This window comes from Nicotiana tomentosiformis, chromosome 2, assembly GCF_000390325.3.
Source record: "Nicotiana tomentosiformis chromosome 2, ASM39032v3, whole genome shotgun sequence".
Lineage (NCBI taxonomy): Eukaryota > Viridiplantae > Streptophyta > Magnoliopsida > Solanales > Solanaceae > Nicotiana > Nicotiana tomentosiformis.
In genome coordinates, this window is record NC_090813.1 from 155,426,497 (window position 1) to 155,445,290 (window position 18,794).

Below are 18,794 nucleotides of genomic sequence, written 5' to 3' on the forward strand. Positions count from 1 at the left end.
TGGGCAAAACCACTCTAACTACCGAGAGGTATCGAGTGGGTAATCACGTATTGATTGCTATATTACACCCCGACCAACGAAATATGCCCTAAAGACCAGAACCCATTAGGTAACCACCTAGGTGGAGATCACGACCCTAGATCTTTTATAAACTTGAAAAACAACAACACCAAAAATATTGTTCTATAGCTTTACATTTACAAACAATAGCATAAATTTTAGAAGTAGAAAGAAACAACCAATTATGTGGAAGTGCAATTTGGGCACGTCATACACCTAGTCTAGATATATACTTAATCCAATATAAGCTCTCTGTGGAATCGACCCCGACTCACGTTGGGTTATTATAATTGCATCGACCGCTTCACAATCCCAATCAGTGGTGTGAATTTGAGCGACATCAATTTTTGGCGCCGTTGTCGGGGAGCTCAAAAACAGATTTAGCTATATATTTAGTTTTGAATGTGATTTGTCTTCTTTTCCTTACGGGTTACTAACCTTTTTGTGAATAGATTGTAGGTACAAAAATGGCTCTCAGCAATGATCCTCTAGAAAACATGCCTTTGGGGGATGTGGATGTGGAAGATGACCCAGTTGAAGAGGTTCCTCTTGAACCTCAAGCAAATAGACGAGGCCAACCGCCTCAAGATAACATTCCCGTTCCATCCCCAAATCCACCAAGAGCGGTTCCACACCGGGTGTTGCCGAATGAAGGGTATGCAAGTGCCATTGTCTCGCCCCGCATTAAGGCGGGCAACTTCCAAATCACTAATGTGATGCTTACATTGCTAGAACAACGAGGATTCTTCACCGGGGCACCGAGTCAAAATGCATACAAGCACCTAAAAGGGTTTGTGGATACTTGCTGGGGGATTAAACAGACCAACGTCTCCGAGGATGCTCTAAGGTTGAGGCTATTTCCCTTCTCTCTATGGGAAAAGGCTTTGGATTGGTTAGAAAGATTGCCAAACCATTCCATCCATACATGGGATGAATTGGCGGAAAAATTCATTGCCAAGTTCTTTTCTCCCAGGCATATGGCTACTCTTCGGGATGAGATTCTAGCATTCAAGCAAAAACCCAATGAGCCTTTGCACGAGATTTGGGAGAGGTACCGTACCATGGTAAAAGAGTGCCCGAATTATGATATGACTGAGGCTATGATTCAACAAACTTTCTACCGGGGGATCAACACTACCAATCAATGCATGGTCAACTAACTTGCCGGTGGGAATTTCATGACAACGACATATGCCGAAGCTTGTGAAATCTTGGATGAAATGGCGGATACTTCATCGGCATGGCAAAGTAGAGCTAATGTTCCTCAAGGTGATCCAAATGCGATTCACCTATATAAGGAATTGCACGATCAAGGGCAAGCAATTGACGAGTTAACGACTACAATGAATCAATTAGCCAAAGCTCAACTTCAACAAGTTCAAGGTCCTAAGCAAGTAAATTCAATGGAATGTGTCAATATGATGGTGAACAAACAAAGGCAAAAATGGTCAACAAGTGCAAAACCGTGTGGAACACTTTGTGCAAGATGATAATGGGTTTGACCAAGACGAATCATATAATGAGCAAGAGGAAGAAGTGCAATATGTGAACAACTATCAAGGGCAAAGAAACAATTCTCAAGGCCCGAGTCAACAACAATGGCATTCTCAAGGAAACCAAGGAAATTGGAACAATCAAAACCACCAAGGCAATTGGAGTGGTAGTAACAACAATCAAGGTAATTGGAACAATGATAATAATCACGACAATTGGAATAATCAAGGCAACCAAGGCAATTGGGGTGGAAACAATCAAGGATACATTGGAGGCAACAACCAAGGGGGTGGAATAATAACCAAGGGAATCGGGAGTCGGGCTTTCAAAGGCCCCCGATGTATCAACAACCAAGCAACCCGCCTCCTTATCTGTCCCATGGTTATAGCTCTTCCAATAATGAGATGAGATGGATTGAAAATATGTTCAAACAGATGATGAAGAAGAATGCCGACTCCGATGCTCAACTAGCCTCTCACAACACTTCAATCCGAAATTTGGAGGTTCAATTAGGGCAAATCTCGCAAGCTTTAAACACTTGTCCTAAGGGGGCATTACCTAGTGACACGGTGGTGAACCCGAAGGGTGGGAACAATACGGGACATGCCATGACCGTAACCACACGGAGTGGAAAAGGTTGGGAGGCAACAACCTCAAACCAAAGAAAAGTTGTGGATGATGATGTAGTGATTCAAGAAGATGAAATTCCAAGAAATTTGGTTCAAGCTAATGAAGAAGTGAGAATTATTATTGATGAAAATGTGGGGGAGACCCAAGAAGAAGTAAACCCGTCTAGGGAGCACGTGATTGACATACCGGAATAGGTAGTGCCAAAGGCCAAGGCACCAATGCCAAGGCCTCCTCCTCCATGCCCTCAAAGGCTCGCCAAGCAAAATAGCGAGAACCAATTCAAGGAGTTTATTGACATGATGAATAGCTTATCCATTAATGTGCCATTGGTTGAGGCGTTGGAACAAATGCCTGGCTATGCAAAGTTCATGAAGGATTTGGTGACAAAGAAATTATCAATGAATTGTGAGACTATCAAGATGACGCATCAAGTGAGTGCTATTGTGCACTCAATGGCTCCAAAATGGGAAGATCCCAGCGCTTTCACAATCCCTTGCACTTTTGGGAGCGCCGACTTTGCCAAAGCTCTATGTGATCTAGGGGTGAGTATCAACTTGATGCCCTACTCGGTGTTCAAAACTTTAGGAATTGGGCAACCAAGACCCACATCTATGAGGCTACAAATGGCGGATCGTACTATGAAGAGACTATTGGGTATTATTGATGATGAGTTGGTTCGTGTTGATAAGTTCATCCTTCCGGCAGACTTTATGATTCTTGATTGCGAAGATGACTATAAGGTGCCTATTATCTTGGGTAGACCTTTCCTTGCTATGGGGAAGGCTCTTGTTGATGTGGAAGCTGGTGAGCTCACCTTTCGGGTGGGCGACGAAAAGGTGGTTTTCCATGTGTGTAAATCTCTGAGGCAACCGAATAACAATGAAGTTTGTTCGTTTGTGGACTTAGTGGCCGAAGTGATTGTTGATGACGCTAGTAACGTGATGAATGTTGATGATACTTTTGGAAGCTGTATTGCTTAATCATAATGATGATGAGAAGGAAGGTTGTGTGGAATATGTAAATGCATTACAAGGAATGGGGTCGTACACTTATAAAACCCGAAAATTGTCCTTAGATATTGAAAACTGGAAGACTCCTTCAACAAAGCCCTCAATCAAGGATCCTCCCACTTTGGAGTTAAAGCCAATTACCTTCACATCTCATATGTGATGCAAGTGATGCGGCGGTCAGAGCAGGTTTGGGGCAACATATCAATAAAATATTTCATCCGGTCTACTATGCTAGTAAGACCATGAATGATGCCCAAGTCAACTACACAGTGACCGAAAAATAGCTCATTGCTATTGTCTTTGCTATGGAAAAGTTCCGCCCGTACTTGATGGGTACAAAGGTAGTTGTCCACACCGATCATGCGGTGCTTCGATATTTGATGAACAAGAAAGATTCAAAGGCAAGGTTAATGTGGTGGGTACTTCTATTGCAAGAGTTTGATCTAGAGATTCAAGACCGCAAGGGTAGTGAAAACCAAGTGGCGGACCACTTGTCTCGTTTGGAGGAGGAGGGGACATTTCAATGACCTCCATGGTTCGCCAACTTAGCCAATTATCTTGTGAGTGGTATTGTACCGAATAAGTTCTCTTCAAACCAAAGGAAGAAGCTCAAACGGGATTGCCTTGACTATTATTGGGATGAGCCGTATCTCTTCCGAATTTGACCCGATGGTATGATTCGACGATGTGTATCGGAGGAGGAACAAGTGGAAATTCTTGAGGCTTGCCACTCTTCAACATATGGTGGTCACCATGGGGGAGATAGAATAGCAACAAAAGTATTGAGTTGTGGATTCTATTGGCCTACTCTTTACAAGGACGCTAGCGATCTCGTCAAGCATTGTGATGAATGTCAAAGGGCCAGACGGATTTCAATGAAAAATGAGATGCCCCTCACCACCATCTTGGAGATTGATATTTTTGATGTGTGGGGCATTGATTTCATGGGTCCGTTCGTAAGCTCTTGTGGGAATACTTAAATTTTGGTAGCGGTGGACTATGTGTCAAAGTGGGTTAAAGTCGTGGCTTTACCCAACAATGAAGCTCGAAGTGTGGTGAGATTTTTGAAAAAGAACATCTTCACGAGATTCGGTACTCCAAGGGCCATTATTAGTAATGGGAGATCGCACTTTTGCAACAAAGTTTTTGATACCTTACTCACAAAGTATGGTGTTACTCACAAAGTGTCGACCCCCCTATCATCCTCAAGCAAGCGGGCAAGTGGAAGTCTCCAACCGGGAGATCAAGAGTATTTTGTGAAATACAGTGAATGCCAACCGAACAGATTGGTCAAAGAAACTTGATGATGCTCTTTGGGCTTAAAGGACGAATTACAAAAGACCAATTCGTATGTCTCCATACCGGTTAGTGTTCGGGAAAGCTTGTCACCTTCCGGTGGAACTTGAGCACAAAGCTATGTGGGCATTGAAGAAGCTTAATCTTGAATGGGATGTCGCCGCCAACTTGAGGGTGGCACAATTGAATGAGCTTGACCATGCATATTTAAGTTCGTCCTTCTATAAGGACAAGATGAAATACCTCCATGACAAGTACGTCCGGAACAAGGAGTTCAAAGAAGGTGATCTTGTGTTATTGTTCAATTCTCGGTTACGAACGTTTCCGGGAAAGTTGAAGTCTAAGTGGAGTGCTCCATTTGAGGCTGTGCATGTAACACCCTTCAATGCATTGGACTTGAAAAATAAAAATGATGAAGTGTTTAGAGTCAATGATCACCGGGTGAAGCATTATCTTGGCAAAGTTGATGATGGCCATGTCATGGCGTTAATTCATTTCAAGTGATTGATGGTAATCTGCATCGTGCCGTGACGTTAAATCAGACGCTTTTTGGGAAGCAACCCATGTTTCTTTTCATTTTTCATTTTCTTCTTTGTTAGATAGGTTTTGTTTTGAGCTAACTGGTTTTGAAGTGAATTGTAGGAATGAGTGTGCATTGCAGGGACTGTGTTCGAAAAATTTGGCCAAGTGTTGAACAAAGTGCGGACCACACATTTATTGTGCGGACCATACAATAGGGAATGCAACCGCGAAAAGGAGTCTGCGGCCGCACAACTGGAGACTCAAAAATGTGAACTCTCTGAAGTTTTGAGTTGTAGAGAATAGGCCATTCTGTGGCGCACACAAAAATGTGCGGACCGCACAAATTTCTGCGGCCGCACTCACTTTTGTGCGAACCGCAGAATCTCAGCAAAGGTCCGGGTAAAAGAGTGCGGACCGCACTCAAAATTGTACGGCCGCACTCAGCTCAACTTTTGACCGACTTGGTCAACCTATAAATAGGTCCTCTGAGAACTATTCACAACTTTAGACACTTTGGGTTCTTGAGAACTAAGTAAACACAGTGCACCACAAAATAGCTCACACTCTATACTTATTTCATCAAGTTTAGATTCTCACCTGCATCCTTTATCACTGGTATGTTCAATCCACGTTAGATTTTTCCATTTTTCTTAATTTTTGTTCTTGATTAGTATAGTTATTTGTAGGCCTAAAATGTCAAATGTTATTCATGTGTGCTTAAAATCATGTGGGTTATATCATGTGTATTCATTGGGGACTGGATAGATCATTAATCATGTTTGTTTGCAAATACCATGACTAAATTGTGCAAAAATTACAAAACCTAAAGTTAGTGCCACTTAATTTCAAAGTATGCGGCCGCACATAAAAATTGTGCGGACTGCAGATCGTAAATTAGGGCAAATGTGTTGCATGAAAAGTGCGGGCCGCACTCAAAATTGTGCGGTCCGCAGAAATAATATGCGGTCCGCGGAAAAATATGTGCGACCGCACTTTGGAACTTTAGACAACCAGTAGTCTGAACCTGGTTTTGTGCGGCCGCACTCAAAATTGTGCGGTCCGCACTTTAGAATGTGCGTCCGCATTTAGAAATTGTGCGGTCCGCACAAGGTAGTCTACGGCCGCACTCAATATTGTGCGAACCACACTTTCACATATGCACGCTGTTGTTTCCTGCAACTGTTAACACACTGCTTCTGGACTTTAACTGAATTTTGTACTTCGTATTACAGATAATGGTTCGATCACGAGGCAGAGGTGATACATCTAAAGGGAGTGGTGAACCCTCCCGAGACCGAGGAAATGACACTCACCCACTGGGAGTGCAATCAAAAACCATCACCAAAAAGCCGACTACTGGGAGAGGTAGGGCCACAGAGCCCTCAGAATCTAGTTCATATGCCCCGTCTAGGGAAGCCTCCGAGGGTTATTCATTGGAGGTACAGCCTGAGGCCCAGTCCCAACCACCACAAACCACTGGGAGATATCAATTGTGCGACGAACCCTCCACTACAGCAAGTTCTTCTGAGGGTTCTAATGCCAGTAGCCAGGGTTCAGAGCCATCCTCTGCACCTACTCCTCCTGCACCAGTTGCAGTAGATGATGATGACAATGTCCTGGATGGTGGTAGAGGAGGTGACACTCGAGTGGGCGGCCTAGAGAGGTCGAAGAAGAAGGAAGCGTGGGAGGATAGATTTGTGAGTTTGACGGCCTTCACAAGGTTCAGAGAGTGGTGGCCCCAGAGATCGCTCACACTTGAGCGACAGTTCTTATTGAAGGATTTGGATAGATACAATCCAAATATGCTTAGACAGTTCAAAGAGCGCAAGGGGTAGGAAATGTGGTTCACCCAGAGTGTTATGGATGCCAAGGAGAATTTGGTACGGGAGTTCTATGCTAATGTGGCACACATCAAGAAGGGTATCAAAGTGACCAAGGCGAGGAACTTGAAACTCATATTTGACCAAATCACTCTGAACACTTACTTGGGGCTCGAGGAGGTACATGCAATCCAGTGGTTGGGGAAGCTTGCTATGGGTGATGCAGCTCGCCCTTGGCTAGCAGAGATGTTGGAAGCACCAGGACCACCACCACTGTGGATCACAGTGGGGGTTCCAATTGCACGGGCCACCCTCAATTTTGAAGCAAAAGGGTGGCAAACTTTTGTGTGTAGCCGTATAGACCCGAGCCAGAATGAGAACAACCTTCCTATCCCCTGAGAAGTTTTGGTGGCATCTATTAAGGCCGGGTACCCAATCAATGTGGGTGCCAACATGTCGGCCAACATCTCAGTGGTTGTCCGAAAAGGTGAAAGCTCCTACCCATATCCCAACACCCTCACAGAATTTTTCACAGATGCAAAGGTGGAGCCGAGGAGTTTTGACATAAAAGTGCAGACCAAGAAGCCCTTTTCATGGTACTCCTTGCAAGGTCTAGGAAACCCAAAGTTCAAGGGTAAGGCAACTGGTACTGTTGGCCAGTCTGATGAGCCATCGGTGGTGGTCACAGATTCTGCTGCTGAGCCATCTACAACTCCCATGCCTTCCACAGCAGACGGTCCTTCCATCGAGATAACTGACATGCCACCACCTTCATCTTCTAGACCATCAGCATCAGTACCAGTGCCGGCCTCATCCACTTATCCACTCACTGCACTGCGAGTCTCCCAGACATTGGTGAGTCTCAACAACTGAATGCAGTCAGCTACTTCAAAGCTGTCTGATATATCCAATGTTGTTGCAACACAGTCTTCCACCCTAGCAGCACCACAGGTTCCTCCGTCAGTGGAGAAAACATTGAAGAAGATCCTCGACAACCATAAGATCATTATGGATACACTGGTGGCTCATGGGGGAGCTATTGAGGAGTTGGGCAAGCAGATAAAGAAGATGACGAAATCCTAGGCTTCAAAGAAATCAGTGGAGAGATTGAGAAAGGAGGTGACAAAGATTGTAGCAGCGGGTGATTTTCCATTTGACCTATTGATGGAGACAGACCCATCAGTTCCAATAGACCCAATAGCACTATCAGCAAAGGCACCAGCCGGCCAGTCTAACGAGCCAAACCTGTATGCCCACACTGCCGAGGAGGTGCTTCAGATGTTCACCAACCCCGTTGTTCCCCAGCCAGATGATGACGAGATCCAGTTGGAGGAACCCAAGGGTGATGATGCTGCCAGTCACCTTGAGACTACATAAGGAGTTTTCTTTACTCTCTACCCTCCCTTATTCTGATTTTGCTAAGCATTAAGGACAACGCTTATTTTTATTCAGGGGAGTGGTCTATTTTGGTCTAATTTGATGACATTTGATGACATTGGCCTGTAGTAACTTTAATACTCTTTTCTTTTATCTTTATCTTCTCCTTCATTATGTATATATTACTCCCTCTCTTTTGATGCATATATTCTATTCCCTTCGGTTTGTATATTCACTTGCCTTACTTTCAGTAGTTTATTTCATAGCTTCGTCATTTTGTTTTCTTAAGGTTTTCACTTGCCTTACTTTCAATAGTTTATTTCATAGCTTCGTCATTTTGTTTTCTTAATAGTATAGCGTCTTATTTACTTTAATAGCTTATTTTTGATTTGTTAGCTTCTTTTTATGTTTAAGTGAACAACAAGCCTTTGGTTTTCTTAATGCCACGGTTCTTTCCAAAGATGGGTTTTGTGTGAACCGGGTGGCTCTTCCCAACAATGGATGGCGTGACATCCTTTTTAAGGATCGAATTCATTTTTGATGTTTAGGTAGAAACAATAGTATTAATGAATAAATAAGGGTCAAGCATGCTTCACTTGGTACCAACACACTTAACTACACGCTTATGGTTAAAAACAAGTTTTTGGAAAGAAATGGCTCTAGTTAGTGACCTTGTAACTCTTGTGTTGACTTAGAAAATTATCGGGTGGTATAGTTGAACCATTAGTGATTTTCAATCGTGAATGTGGTTGTTGTGGGCCCTCGACTCTATTCTCTTTAACAAACCGGTTGTGTGAGAGGTGATGTATTTTGTTACAAGTCCAAGTGCCCATGCGAATGGTCTAGAACTTACCCCGAATGTGTTTCTAGGCGAAATTCTAAGTTAACTTGGCTTGAGAAGTGATTGTAGGCTCTCTTTGACCCGTTTTGAAACCTTCCATGGCCCACCAATGATATTATTCCTAATCAACCCTTTTGAGCCTAAAGCCCTTTTCATTCGATAACCATGTTACAAGCCTTTACCCATTTTATAGTGACCCTCTCTTGGCACCTGAGCTTTCTTTAGCACTCATGAGAAACAAATGGCAAAAACATAAGTTTGGGGGAGAGACGAGGAGTTTGAAGATTGTATCAAGACACAAAAAGAGAAAAGAAATGAAGAAGAGGAAAGGCAAAGAAAAATAAAGAAAGAACAAAAGAAAAACACAAAAAGAAAGTGAATAATGTGAAAGGGTTGAAAAGATTCAAAAGAAAGCAAAAGTGCAAAGCATGAAGAAAACAAAGAAGGAGAGTATGATAGCATGACCAAGAAAGAGTGATGTCAAGTGTCTCTAGTTCCCCTAAGGAAAAAGAAAATGACTCAAAGAGTCGGCAAAGTATGAGCCAAAAAGAGAAAATGGAGTGCTAAAGGAAAGATGAACCAGTTAAACTCCAATATTTCTCTCCTTAGTCCAAAAGCCTTCATTACATGCCGAAAAAGCCCTGCGTGATTTTAGGCCGAGTAAGTTTACATTAATGGTATATATGAGGGGCAAGCATATGGTACCTAGAGCCGGGCTTGTGACCTTTTGAGAGTGATAAGAGAACCTTGCTCGAATCATTGCATTGAGTGCTTCATTCTTGAGTGAGATGAGCTTACAGAGAGTATAGGAGGAGGAGATTGGGATCCACAGTGACCTACATGAAAGTGCGAACTTTCTTGATGAATAAAGTTAACTCTTGATGCTCAAGTGCCACATTAGAGCTATTTGTGCTTTAACATTCAAAACATAGGCTTGTTAATGATTCATGAGTGTGTGGGTAATCGTTGGTCCCAATTGATGTGTGTTTGATTCAACTTTGACCAGCTAAAATAGCTCTTTCCTTGTGGAGGTGAGAATTACCTTAATTGCCTGAGGACAAGCAAAAGCTTAAGTTTGGGGGAGTTGATAAGTAGGGATTTTGATCACTTATTTGTACTCATTTACTTTTGTTTTAGCTCAAAAATGCTTAAAGGTATTCCTGAGAACTAATGAAATGAGTTTTCTTGCAGGATTATTGGGAAATGAGCCAAAGAGATGAAAATCAACTCAAGAAGGAGTAAAATTGGACAAGGACCAAAACAAAGCAGAAAAGAGCAAAGTGCGGACCGCACAATACTGTGTGTGGCCGAAGACTATGAAAAACCACTGACAAATTCCCTTCGCAAAGTGCGGACCGCACAATTATTGTGTGGCCGTAGAAGATGAGGTTCAGAGAGATGGTTCTTTGGGTCCCTGAAAAAATGCGGACCGCACTATTATTGTGCGGCCGCTGAATATAAAAGTGTGGACTGCACTATTATTGTGTGGCCGCAGAATGTAAAAGGGTGGCCGCACTCATAAATGTGCGGTCCGCAGAAACCTCCCATGTCCAGCTCAAGTCCAAGATTATGGCCGCACCCAAGAATTGTGCGGCCGCAGAAGTCCATCCTGCCAATCCAGCTTCAAAGTGCAGACCGCACACAGAATTGTGCGGCCGCACAACCTCCGCAGGGGCAATTTTGTCCGATAATTTTAGCTGGGTATAAATAGATCTTTTCATCAAATTTAGGTGAATATTTGAACTCCAGAAAGTAGATAGCTGTTTTTCCTTTACTGCTTTGGGAAACTTGGTATTAGTTTATCAATTTAACATTGGATTTTCATCCTTTTATCATCTATAATGAGTTTAATCTTATTTTCTTCCGTAGTTTCTTCATTTTTGCCTATGAGTAGCTAAATCTCTAGCTAGGGTTGTGATCCAACCCTAGTGTGAGTATCTAATGGGTGTTTGATTTAGGACTTGTTTAAGGTTGGGAGTATGATATTTAGCCTAGTTCTTACTTGAATTTAGGAATTAATGGTTGCTAACATTAATTCATGCCTAATTGACTTAGTCTCTACTTGAAAAAGAGAGACTAAGTCTAGGAAAACTTGGCTAACAAGAAGTTAGAGTGAACTCAAGAAATTGATAGCCCCAATTAAAGGGTTGAATCTAGAGATAGTAAGAACCGACTTGAGCATATATCAACGGTTTTGTGAATTACCCATTTGGAATTGAGAAAGTCAAATTGGATAAAACCACTCTTACTACCGAGAGGTATCAAGTGGGTAATCGCATATTGATTGCTATATTACACCCCGACCAACAAAACATGCCCTAAAGCCCACAAGTTGTTAGGTAACCACCTAGGTGGAAGTCACAACCCTAGATATTTTATACACTTGAAAACAACAACACCAAAAATATCGTTCTATAGCTTTACATTTACAAACAATAGCATAAAGTTTAGAAGTAGAAAGAAACAACCAATTATGTGGAAGTGCAATTTGGGCACGTCATACACCTAGTCTAGATATATACCTAATCTAATATAAGCTCACTGTGGAATCGACCCCGACTCACGTTGGGTAATTATAATTGCATCAACCGCTTTACAATCCAAATCAGTGGTGTGAATTTGGGCGACATCACTGCATACTTAGCTTATCTTAGTTCCCACGCATGCCAGAATTTTCGTGCAACTCATATGATCTCGAATATTACTTTTGATTTTTCTTCCCGTTCATTAGCCACGGTAGGTGCCACTTTCTTATGGAGTGCATACAATGGTGTAGTGAGACTTTTCTTACATGACCATTCCTTCTTCAGGTTACTTATGTGGTTGAAGCCTTTTTCTTTATTTCCTCAGGTAGTCTTTCATTGTAGTACTTAGGAAGGACCCTCTGACTCTTGTAAAGCTGCGAGCTTATCACATCGTATATTGGATAGATTTTTTTTTTGATGTTCTTCCTCACCTATAATTATCCTTAGTTACTTACATCCATGCTCTTGTACTTGTAAGGTTGCTTTTGAACTGATATTTTGACTGTTTTCCCAGTGGCACTCTCTTTTATTTTCGTAACACTCATACGGTACCTTTAACCACCCCAACTCCTATCTGAATATTTCTCAAGGATCACGATATCATTATTTGCGAGACTGGATTCACTATGTTAGGGTTGACTATGTTTATCTTGCACGATCTGCTGATTTGTCTGTATCCTCTTGTCTCGCCATAACTAGGTTCTTCCTGAATCAACTACTAACTACTCGTTGGCCCATTCTCATATCAATAATCCGCGTAATCTCTCTTGGGATATGTCCTTTGTCTTAACTTACCTCTCGCACTAGCTCCTTATTTATTACTAACATCTCGGGCCAGAACCCTTACTTCCTCTCCTTGACGTCGTGCTTGCATAATGTTCTGGAATCGTAGCATATCTGTAGGATTTGAATAAGTGCAATCTCATCACTTTTCTCATTTTTATCGCATTCTTCCTTTACCATTCCATAGTTACTAAAACCACGTATTTCTGATTTAATGCCACATCACTCCATATTCCCCCCTTTAGGGGAGTACTAAGATTTATTACGACAATGATCTACGTATAGATGTTTTACCTCTTCATCTTTTGCGTCTTTTCACATCATCGATGTCCCTTACTTGCCTTGCAGAAATCTTTCTGTACCAAGAATAACGAATTTCCTTGCTCACAAGGGTGACACCTAGTGTAACTGGCACACATAGTCCCTTAAGCTTAACTTTGCTCATATTGCTTGCTTTAGGGAAGCGTCTTCCTGAATGAACTTTAAAGGTCATTCTTCTGTTGTCTATTCTATTATTGCTGTAACGCGATCTCTAAAATTCTAACGATGTCGACTATTATCAAATCTTCTGATCCCTAATTCATGTTCATTATATTTTGTTCACTAGACCACGTTAGTCTGGTGGTCTAACTTTTCCTTCTGGTAATCACGTTAGAGTCACGAACTTATTTCTCGAGATGAGGGTATGACTTTATGGCCTATACTCTTTTGTTATCTCAAGGCCTGTCACCTCTCGTCTTTTCCTTCACTTGACTATAGACTCTGTAATACTGTCATTATTTTTTATCTACCGTTGTCATCCATGTATCACATCTTACTCATAATGCTTCATTAATTCTCTTCTTATTTCCCTGCTAACATTTCTGTCTATCACTTTATTCTGAAACTTCAACAAGACATTCTTTTGCTTTTAGCTCCCCTTGCTCCATCCACTGGCTCTTCGGGTTGCGTAACGTTCTCTCTCTACTAGGGACGGGAGTCATACTAAGATAATATTTATCCCTTCCAGGCTTCCAGTGCCTATCTTTGTAGTACCCATATATAGCTGTACTATTTTAGAGTGCACCATCTGGGTATCTCATAAGGAGATCTGTTAGTATATTTGCAATATCCTTCAGAAATGTCAACTAACGCAAATAATCCATCCACCATTTTGGGTGACTCTAACCCCAACCAGATTCTGATATCCTGTCCTTCTCTTAAACCATATCTGTTAGCTCCCATAGGGCATAACTGAGATGGGAGTGGCCGACTGTATATGCATCTATTATTGTTGAAGGTAAGTCAAAAAGGCTTATATTTCTCTGCCTGAATTGTAATACTGATAATCTTCATTAACTGAGTAGCTCGTACCCTCCTTCACCTTGCTTCCTTTACTTGTTGAAACTTGTATCTACCTTCTAAATCTCTCATTTATTTTCACCATATGGGTGGATAGATATTCTTGCCTTAAGGCTCCTTATCAAGAAGCTTTACATGTCTTAGTACATACATGATCTGCTGAAGACCTTACATTTACTCATCATAAGCATCATGAAAAAATCGAGTTCATCTGACCCAACTCTTCCACGGCCATAGTCAATCTCTTACCAGCTATCTTTTGGATGTAGGTATCATTGTATTACGAATAAAATAGAGTTTAAGAGTTTGAATTCTTATAGCTGAGCTCTACCACACGATCTAGAGTAAGAAGAAAGAGTGACAGTCTTAAATGCCCTGTAGCCTCCTACTTATAAGTGTGGTGTACAACACACCCATAAACAAGACTTTACTAGACATGGCTTGTAGACTCCCTAGGACAACACTGCTCTGATACCACTTTTGTCACGACCCAAACCGATGGGCCGCGATGGGCACCCGATACCTTACTCAACCGAGTACCAACGTAATGAATCTTTCGTATCTTACTATCATAGATAAATGAGCCGGAGAGGCTGTCGTGAGATAAGTAGAATAAAACATGAGGAAACACTCAACATTGGACAACCCAATATGAAATACAAACTTATACATATGACATACGGGCCTATAAGACCAAAATGATCACTCGAACACTGAACATAGGCCGATAAGGCCATACAATCTTTCACATACGTGACATATGTCTACAAGCCTCTAAGAGTAGATAAATACCATAAAGGTCGGGACAGGACCCCGCCATACTAATCAATACATGTCCAAATCATATTGACCAAATAAGCAACTCCAGAGTAAATGGAGCGCACCAAAACCTTTCGCTGAGCTGATAGCCTACTTGGAGGACTCTCAACCTGTCTATCGGGACTTGCGAGCATGAAACGCAGCATCCCCAGGCAAAAGGGACGTCAGTACAAATAATGTACTGAGTATGTAAGGAATGAAAATTAGTAAATAAAACATATGAGAGAAACATGTAGTAAAAGAATCAACATGTAAGTCTGAATAGCTCTGTGAATCATTTCATATTTATAATGTCATGAGTATGCGTATAAATGTCATACCATGCATAGGTATATGCATTCATAACATCATCAAGCCTCTGAGGGCACCCCATCATATCATCTCGGCCACTGTGGGAAAATCATCAATGTATACTAGCTGATAAGGTGGTGGTGCGTATATAACACCATAATCTTTTTCCATATCCCATATACATATAATATACGCGTATATAACGCCATCTAGTCATGGGTCAATGTACATGTATAAATGCATGAAATGTATAAGAAGTGCGTTAATAAGAATTCTTGGAATGTCATAAGATCAATATGCCTTTCGGATAAACTTTATCAACTACGTATTTTTCTGAGACCCATGAATAGAAGATATAATAATAATTCACATGGGGAATCAAGAATATAGGCACCCCTAGTGCTTCTATGAATAAAGTCATTTATGAAAGCTGTACATTTTCTCGTTTCATTTATATCGTATGAATCATGCCAAAAGAAAGAAGGGATAGCCTTAACATACCTGAACCGGTTCTCTTGACAATCCTTTCAACACCCGACAATCGCGACAAAGCACGTGACGGTAAGATCGGAGTAGGAAAAAATCAGTATGATATTCTTGAGAGAGATTGCACCTTATTCCCTTAAAATTGCAAAATCTCACGTTGCTAAGATGATAAGAAATTTTGTTTGAACTCTTTGCTGAAGCCTCAAACGTAACATAGTAGTTGTAAGCATTCCATTTAATGAATTAGAGAGACTTTTAAGTCTTGGTGGTGTGGGCCCCGCTCTGTAAGACTTGGCCACCAAAATTCCTCCAATTTTTGCCACCTTGAAATGTGATTTAAGAGTCACCAATTGAGCTTTGATTTGCTACCACGTTGGGAGATTAATCCTTATCCATCATTTCCTTAATTAGTTTGTTAATCCCCCATTAATCCAATAATTAATCAATTATCCACATAATTAAGAATTATCTTAAATTACTTAAAATACTACTCCCTTTTAATACACTTTATACATCTTACTATCATAGTCAAGTGATGCCTTGTATGACACTACTCCATAAATACCGGGTATTATAGCTCGGACCGTATTTTATCCCAAATTGACAACTTTCAACGAAACTCATTTTCTTTGACTTGCTTACCCTCTCACCTTCACGAATTTACTTATTACTTATTTGAAATAGCATAATACTTGTAACCTCAAAATAATCTTGTTCCCGAGCTTACGTCGATTATCTTACGACGAAACTTTAACGTACGAAAATGCAGGATGTAACATCTCATTTCCGAGCTTATATTAATTTACTTATGGCGTACTTTCACGTACGAAAACATGGGGTGTAACAACAATAAAACTCAGGAACTTCTAAATCATGACCAAGCGTCCAGTTCCTACCAAATCAAATCGGAACGACACCAAACTTTGCACACAAGTTTCAAATGACAAAACAGACCTATTCCAAGTCCCGAAACCAAAAGCTGAACCTGATAGCCACAAAGTTAACCCATGGTCAAACATAATAAATTTCTTAACCTCCAAATTGCCAACCTTCGGTAAAAGAGTCGATTCAACCTTGGAACCTCGGAATTCAATTCCGGGCATACGCCTAAGTCCAAAACCTATTGGGTTCATCAAAATACCGTTCTGGAGTCATTTTCACAAAAGTTAAACCTCGATCAACACTTCCAACCTAAGCTTCCAAACCAAGAACTAAGTATTTTAAATCAACCCAAAACCATATTGAAACCAAACCAATCATCCCCACAAGTCACATAACAACAAATACATATATAAGAAGCTTTACAAAGGAAAACGAGACTCAAATATACCATAAAACCAGTCGGGAGGTTACATTATCTCCCTCTTAAACAAACGTTCGTCCTCGAACGAGTATAGAGATATACCTGATATGACAAAAAGGTGAGGATATCGACTCCATATGTCATGCTCGGTCTTCTAAGTCGCCTCCTAGATTGGTTCACTCTCCACTTAACCTTGACTGATGCAATGTTCTTTGACCTCAACTTCCAAACCTGGCTGTCCAAGATATCTACCGACTCCTCAACATAATTCAAATCCTTGTCCAATTGCACTGAGCTAAAATCTAACACATGTGACAGATCACCATGATACTTCTGGAGCATGGAACCATAGAATACCGGGTGAACTCCTGATAAACCGGGTGGTAATGCAAGTCTGTAGGCCACCTCATCAACTCTCTCTAGAATCTCAAAAAGGCCAATATACTGAGGGCTCAACTTGCCCTTTTTTCCGAACCTCATCACATCCTTCATGGGTGAAACTCTGAGCAGAACCCTCTCACCCACCATGAATGCCATATCACGAGCCCTCATGTCAGCATAACTCTTCTACCTGGACTATGCTGTATGAAGCAGCTCCTGAATCAACTTCACCTTCTCCAAGACATCTCAATGAATTAACACCAAAAGAAACTACACAACATACCAAACACCATAGCCAAATAATCAGTACATCTGCTGCAAACACACATCCAAACATCTTAACCAGTTTTCATATACCAAGCACACACACTCCTTACAACCATCTTCAAATGTCCACCAAAGTACCCAGTTTTACTCAACAAAATCAGCAACCACACTAAACCAAACAGGAGCCACTGCCCAGCCACATAAACCAACTAACTATCCTGCCCCATTACCTCCTACCATAATTCATTCACTTGCTACAAAATTAAGAGCAAGGCAGGCAGCAAAAATAGCCCCAATAGAGTTCACACCCCCAAAACTAACTACCAAACATGGCCAACCATCTGTCATCTTCACTAGGAAGGACTAAATGATCACACTTGCATCCAGATGCCAATATACAATTGTGGAAAAATTCCTTAACACAATGCCTCGAATGGAAGTGATCAGGAGAAGCTTCATAGCAAAAACAGAACTAAGAGGAGGAGTTAAAATAGCCCATTTCAATGCTCGCACATTCTACATTAATCTAGACAATGAGTACGATCACACAACTATCTGGACAAAAACCTTCATGTACATCCAAGGTCAAAGAATGGAATTACAAGCTTGGAAACCCAACTTCAATACGAATGAGGATAATCCAATTGTCCCTGTTTGGATAATTATTCCTGAACTACCATGGAATTTCTACTATATGGAGGTTCTATCTGTACTGTTGTCACCTATTGGTAAGGTATTTTATCTCGATCTAGCCTCAATGCAGAAAATAAGAGGAAGTGTAGCAAAAGTCAAGATGCAGGTTGACTTGACTCAATTCAGGCCTCATCATGTTTGGCTAGGATTTGATGAAGATAAGGATGTTAACGGGGATGGACAGTGGCTGGAAGTGGTATATGAGGATCTCCTAACATACTGCTCACACTGTAAGTACTTAGGACATGAAGAATACTCATGCCCTATTAGAGAACGAGAAGAAGAAGAGAAGAAAAAAGCAGCTGCTGAAACTCCACAAACTCAGACCAAACATATATCAAACAATACTGTAAGAGCAAATAGAATACAACATCAAAAGGAGCAGATCATATAGGGGCAGCACAAGGAACAAAACTCCAACCAAAAAGTAGTGGTACAAGACCAAAATGAAGAACAATAGGGCAAAATCAAACTTACAGCGCAATAACCAATAAATGCAAACCACTCCAAGGATCAATGGCAATCTTAGAAGAAGAAGAACTTCAAGGGTATCAACCAAAAACACAAGCAAGAGAAATACAAACAGCGAAGGTGTGTGAGAATGTCTTATAATGGTGGAAAAAATAAATATTTATAGGACATCTTTACTATAGTTGTCCCCTAATCTGACGCACACCTTTACATGCATTATTTGCATATCATGTACGTTACGCTTGGTAGAATCATAATTGTTTGAGAGTTAATGTGGAACCTCAGATATCTCAAAGTTTATTAATATAAGGGAGATGTCTATCTGGACGCTTTTGATCCTCCAGATAAGTTGTTCCAGAACATCCTAGTTTGGTACGAGTAAGT

At 41.2% G+C, this 18,794-nt stretch overlaps 1 protein-coding gene across 1 annotated transcript; it reads left to right on the top strand.

Annotated features, from left to right (window-relative positions):
• The first annotated feature begins 17,670 nt into the window (after positions 1-17,670).
• On the top strand, positions 17,671-18,333 carry LOC138905906 (uncharacterized). Its single transcript, XM_070194420.1, has one exon. The coding sequence runs from the start codon at positions 17,671-17,673 to the stop codon at positions 18,331-18,333; it is 663 nt and encodes a 220-aa protein (XP_070050521.1).
• The last annotated feature ends 461 nt before the right edge of the window (positions 18,334-18,794 follow it).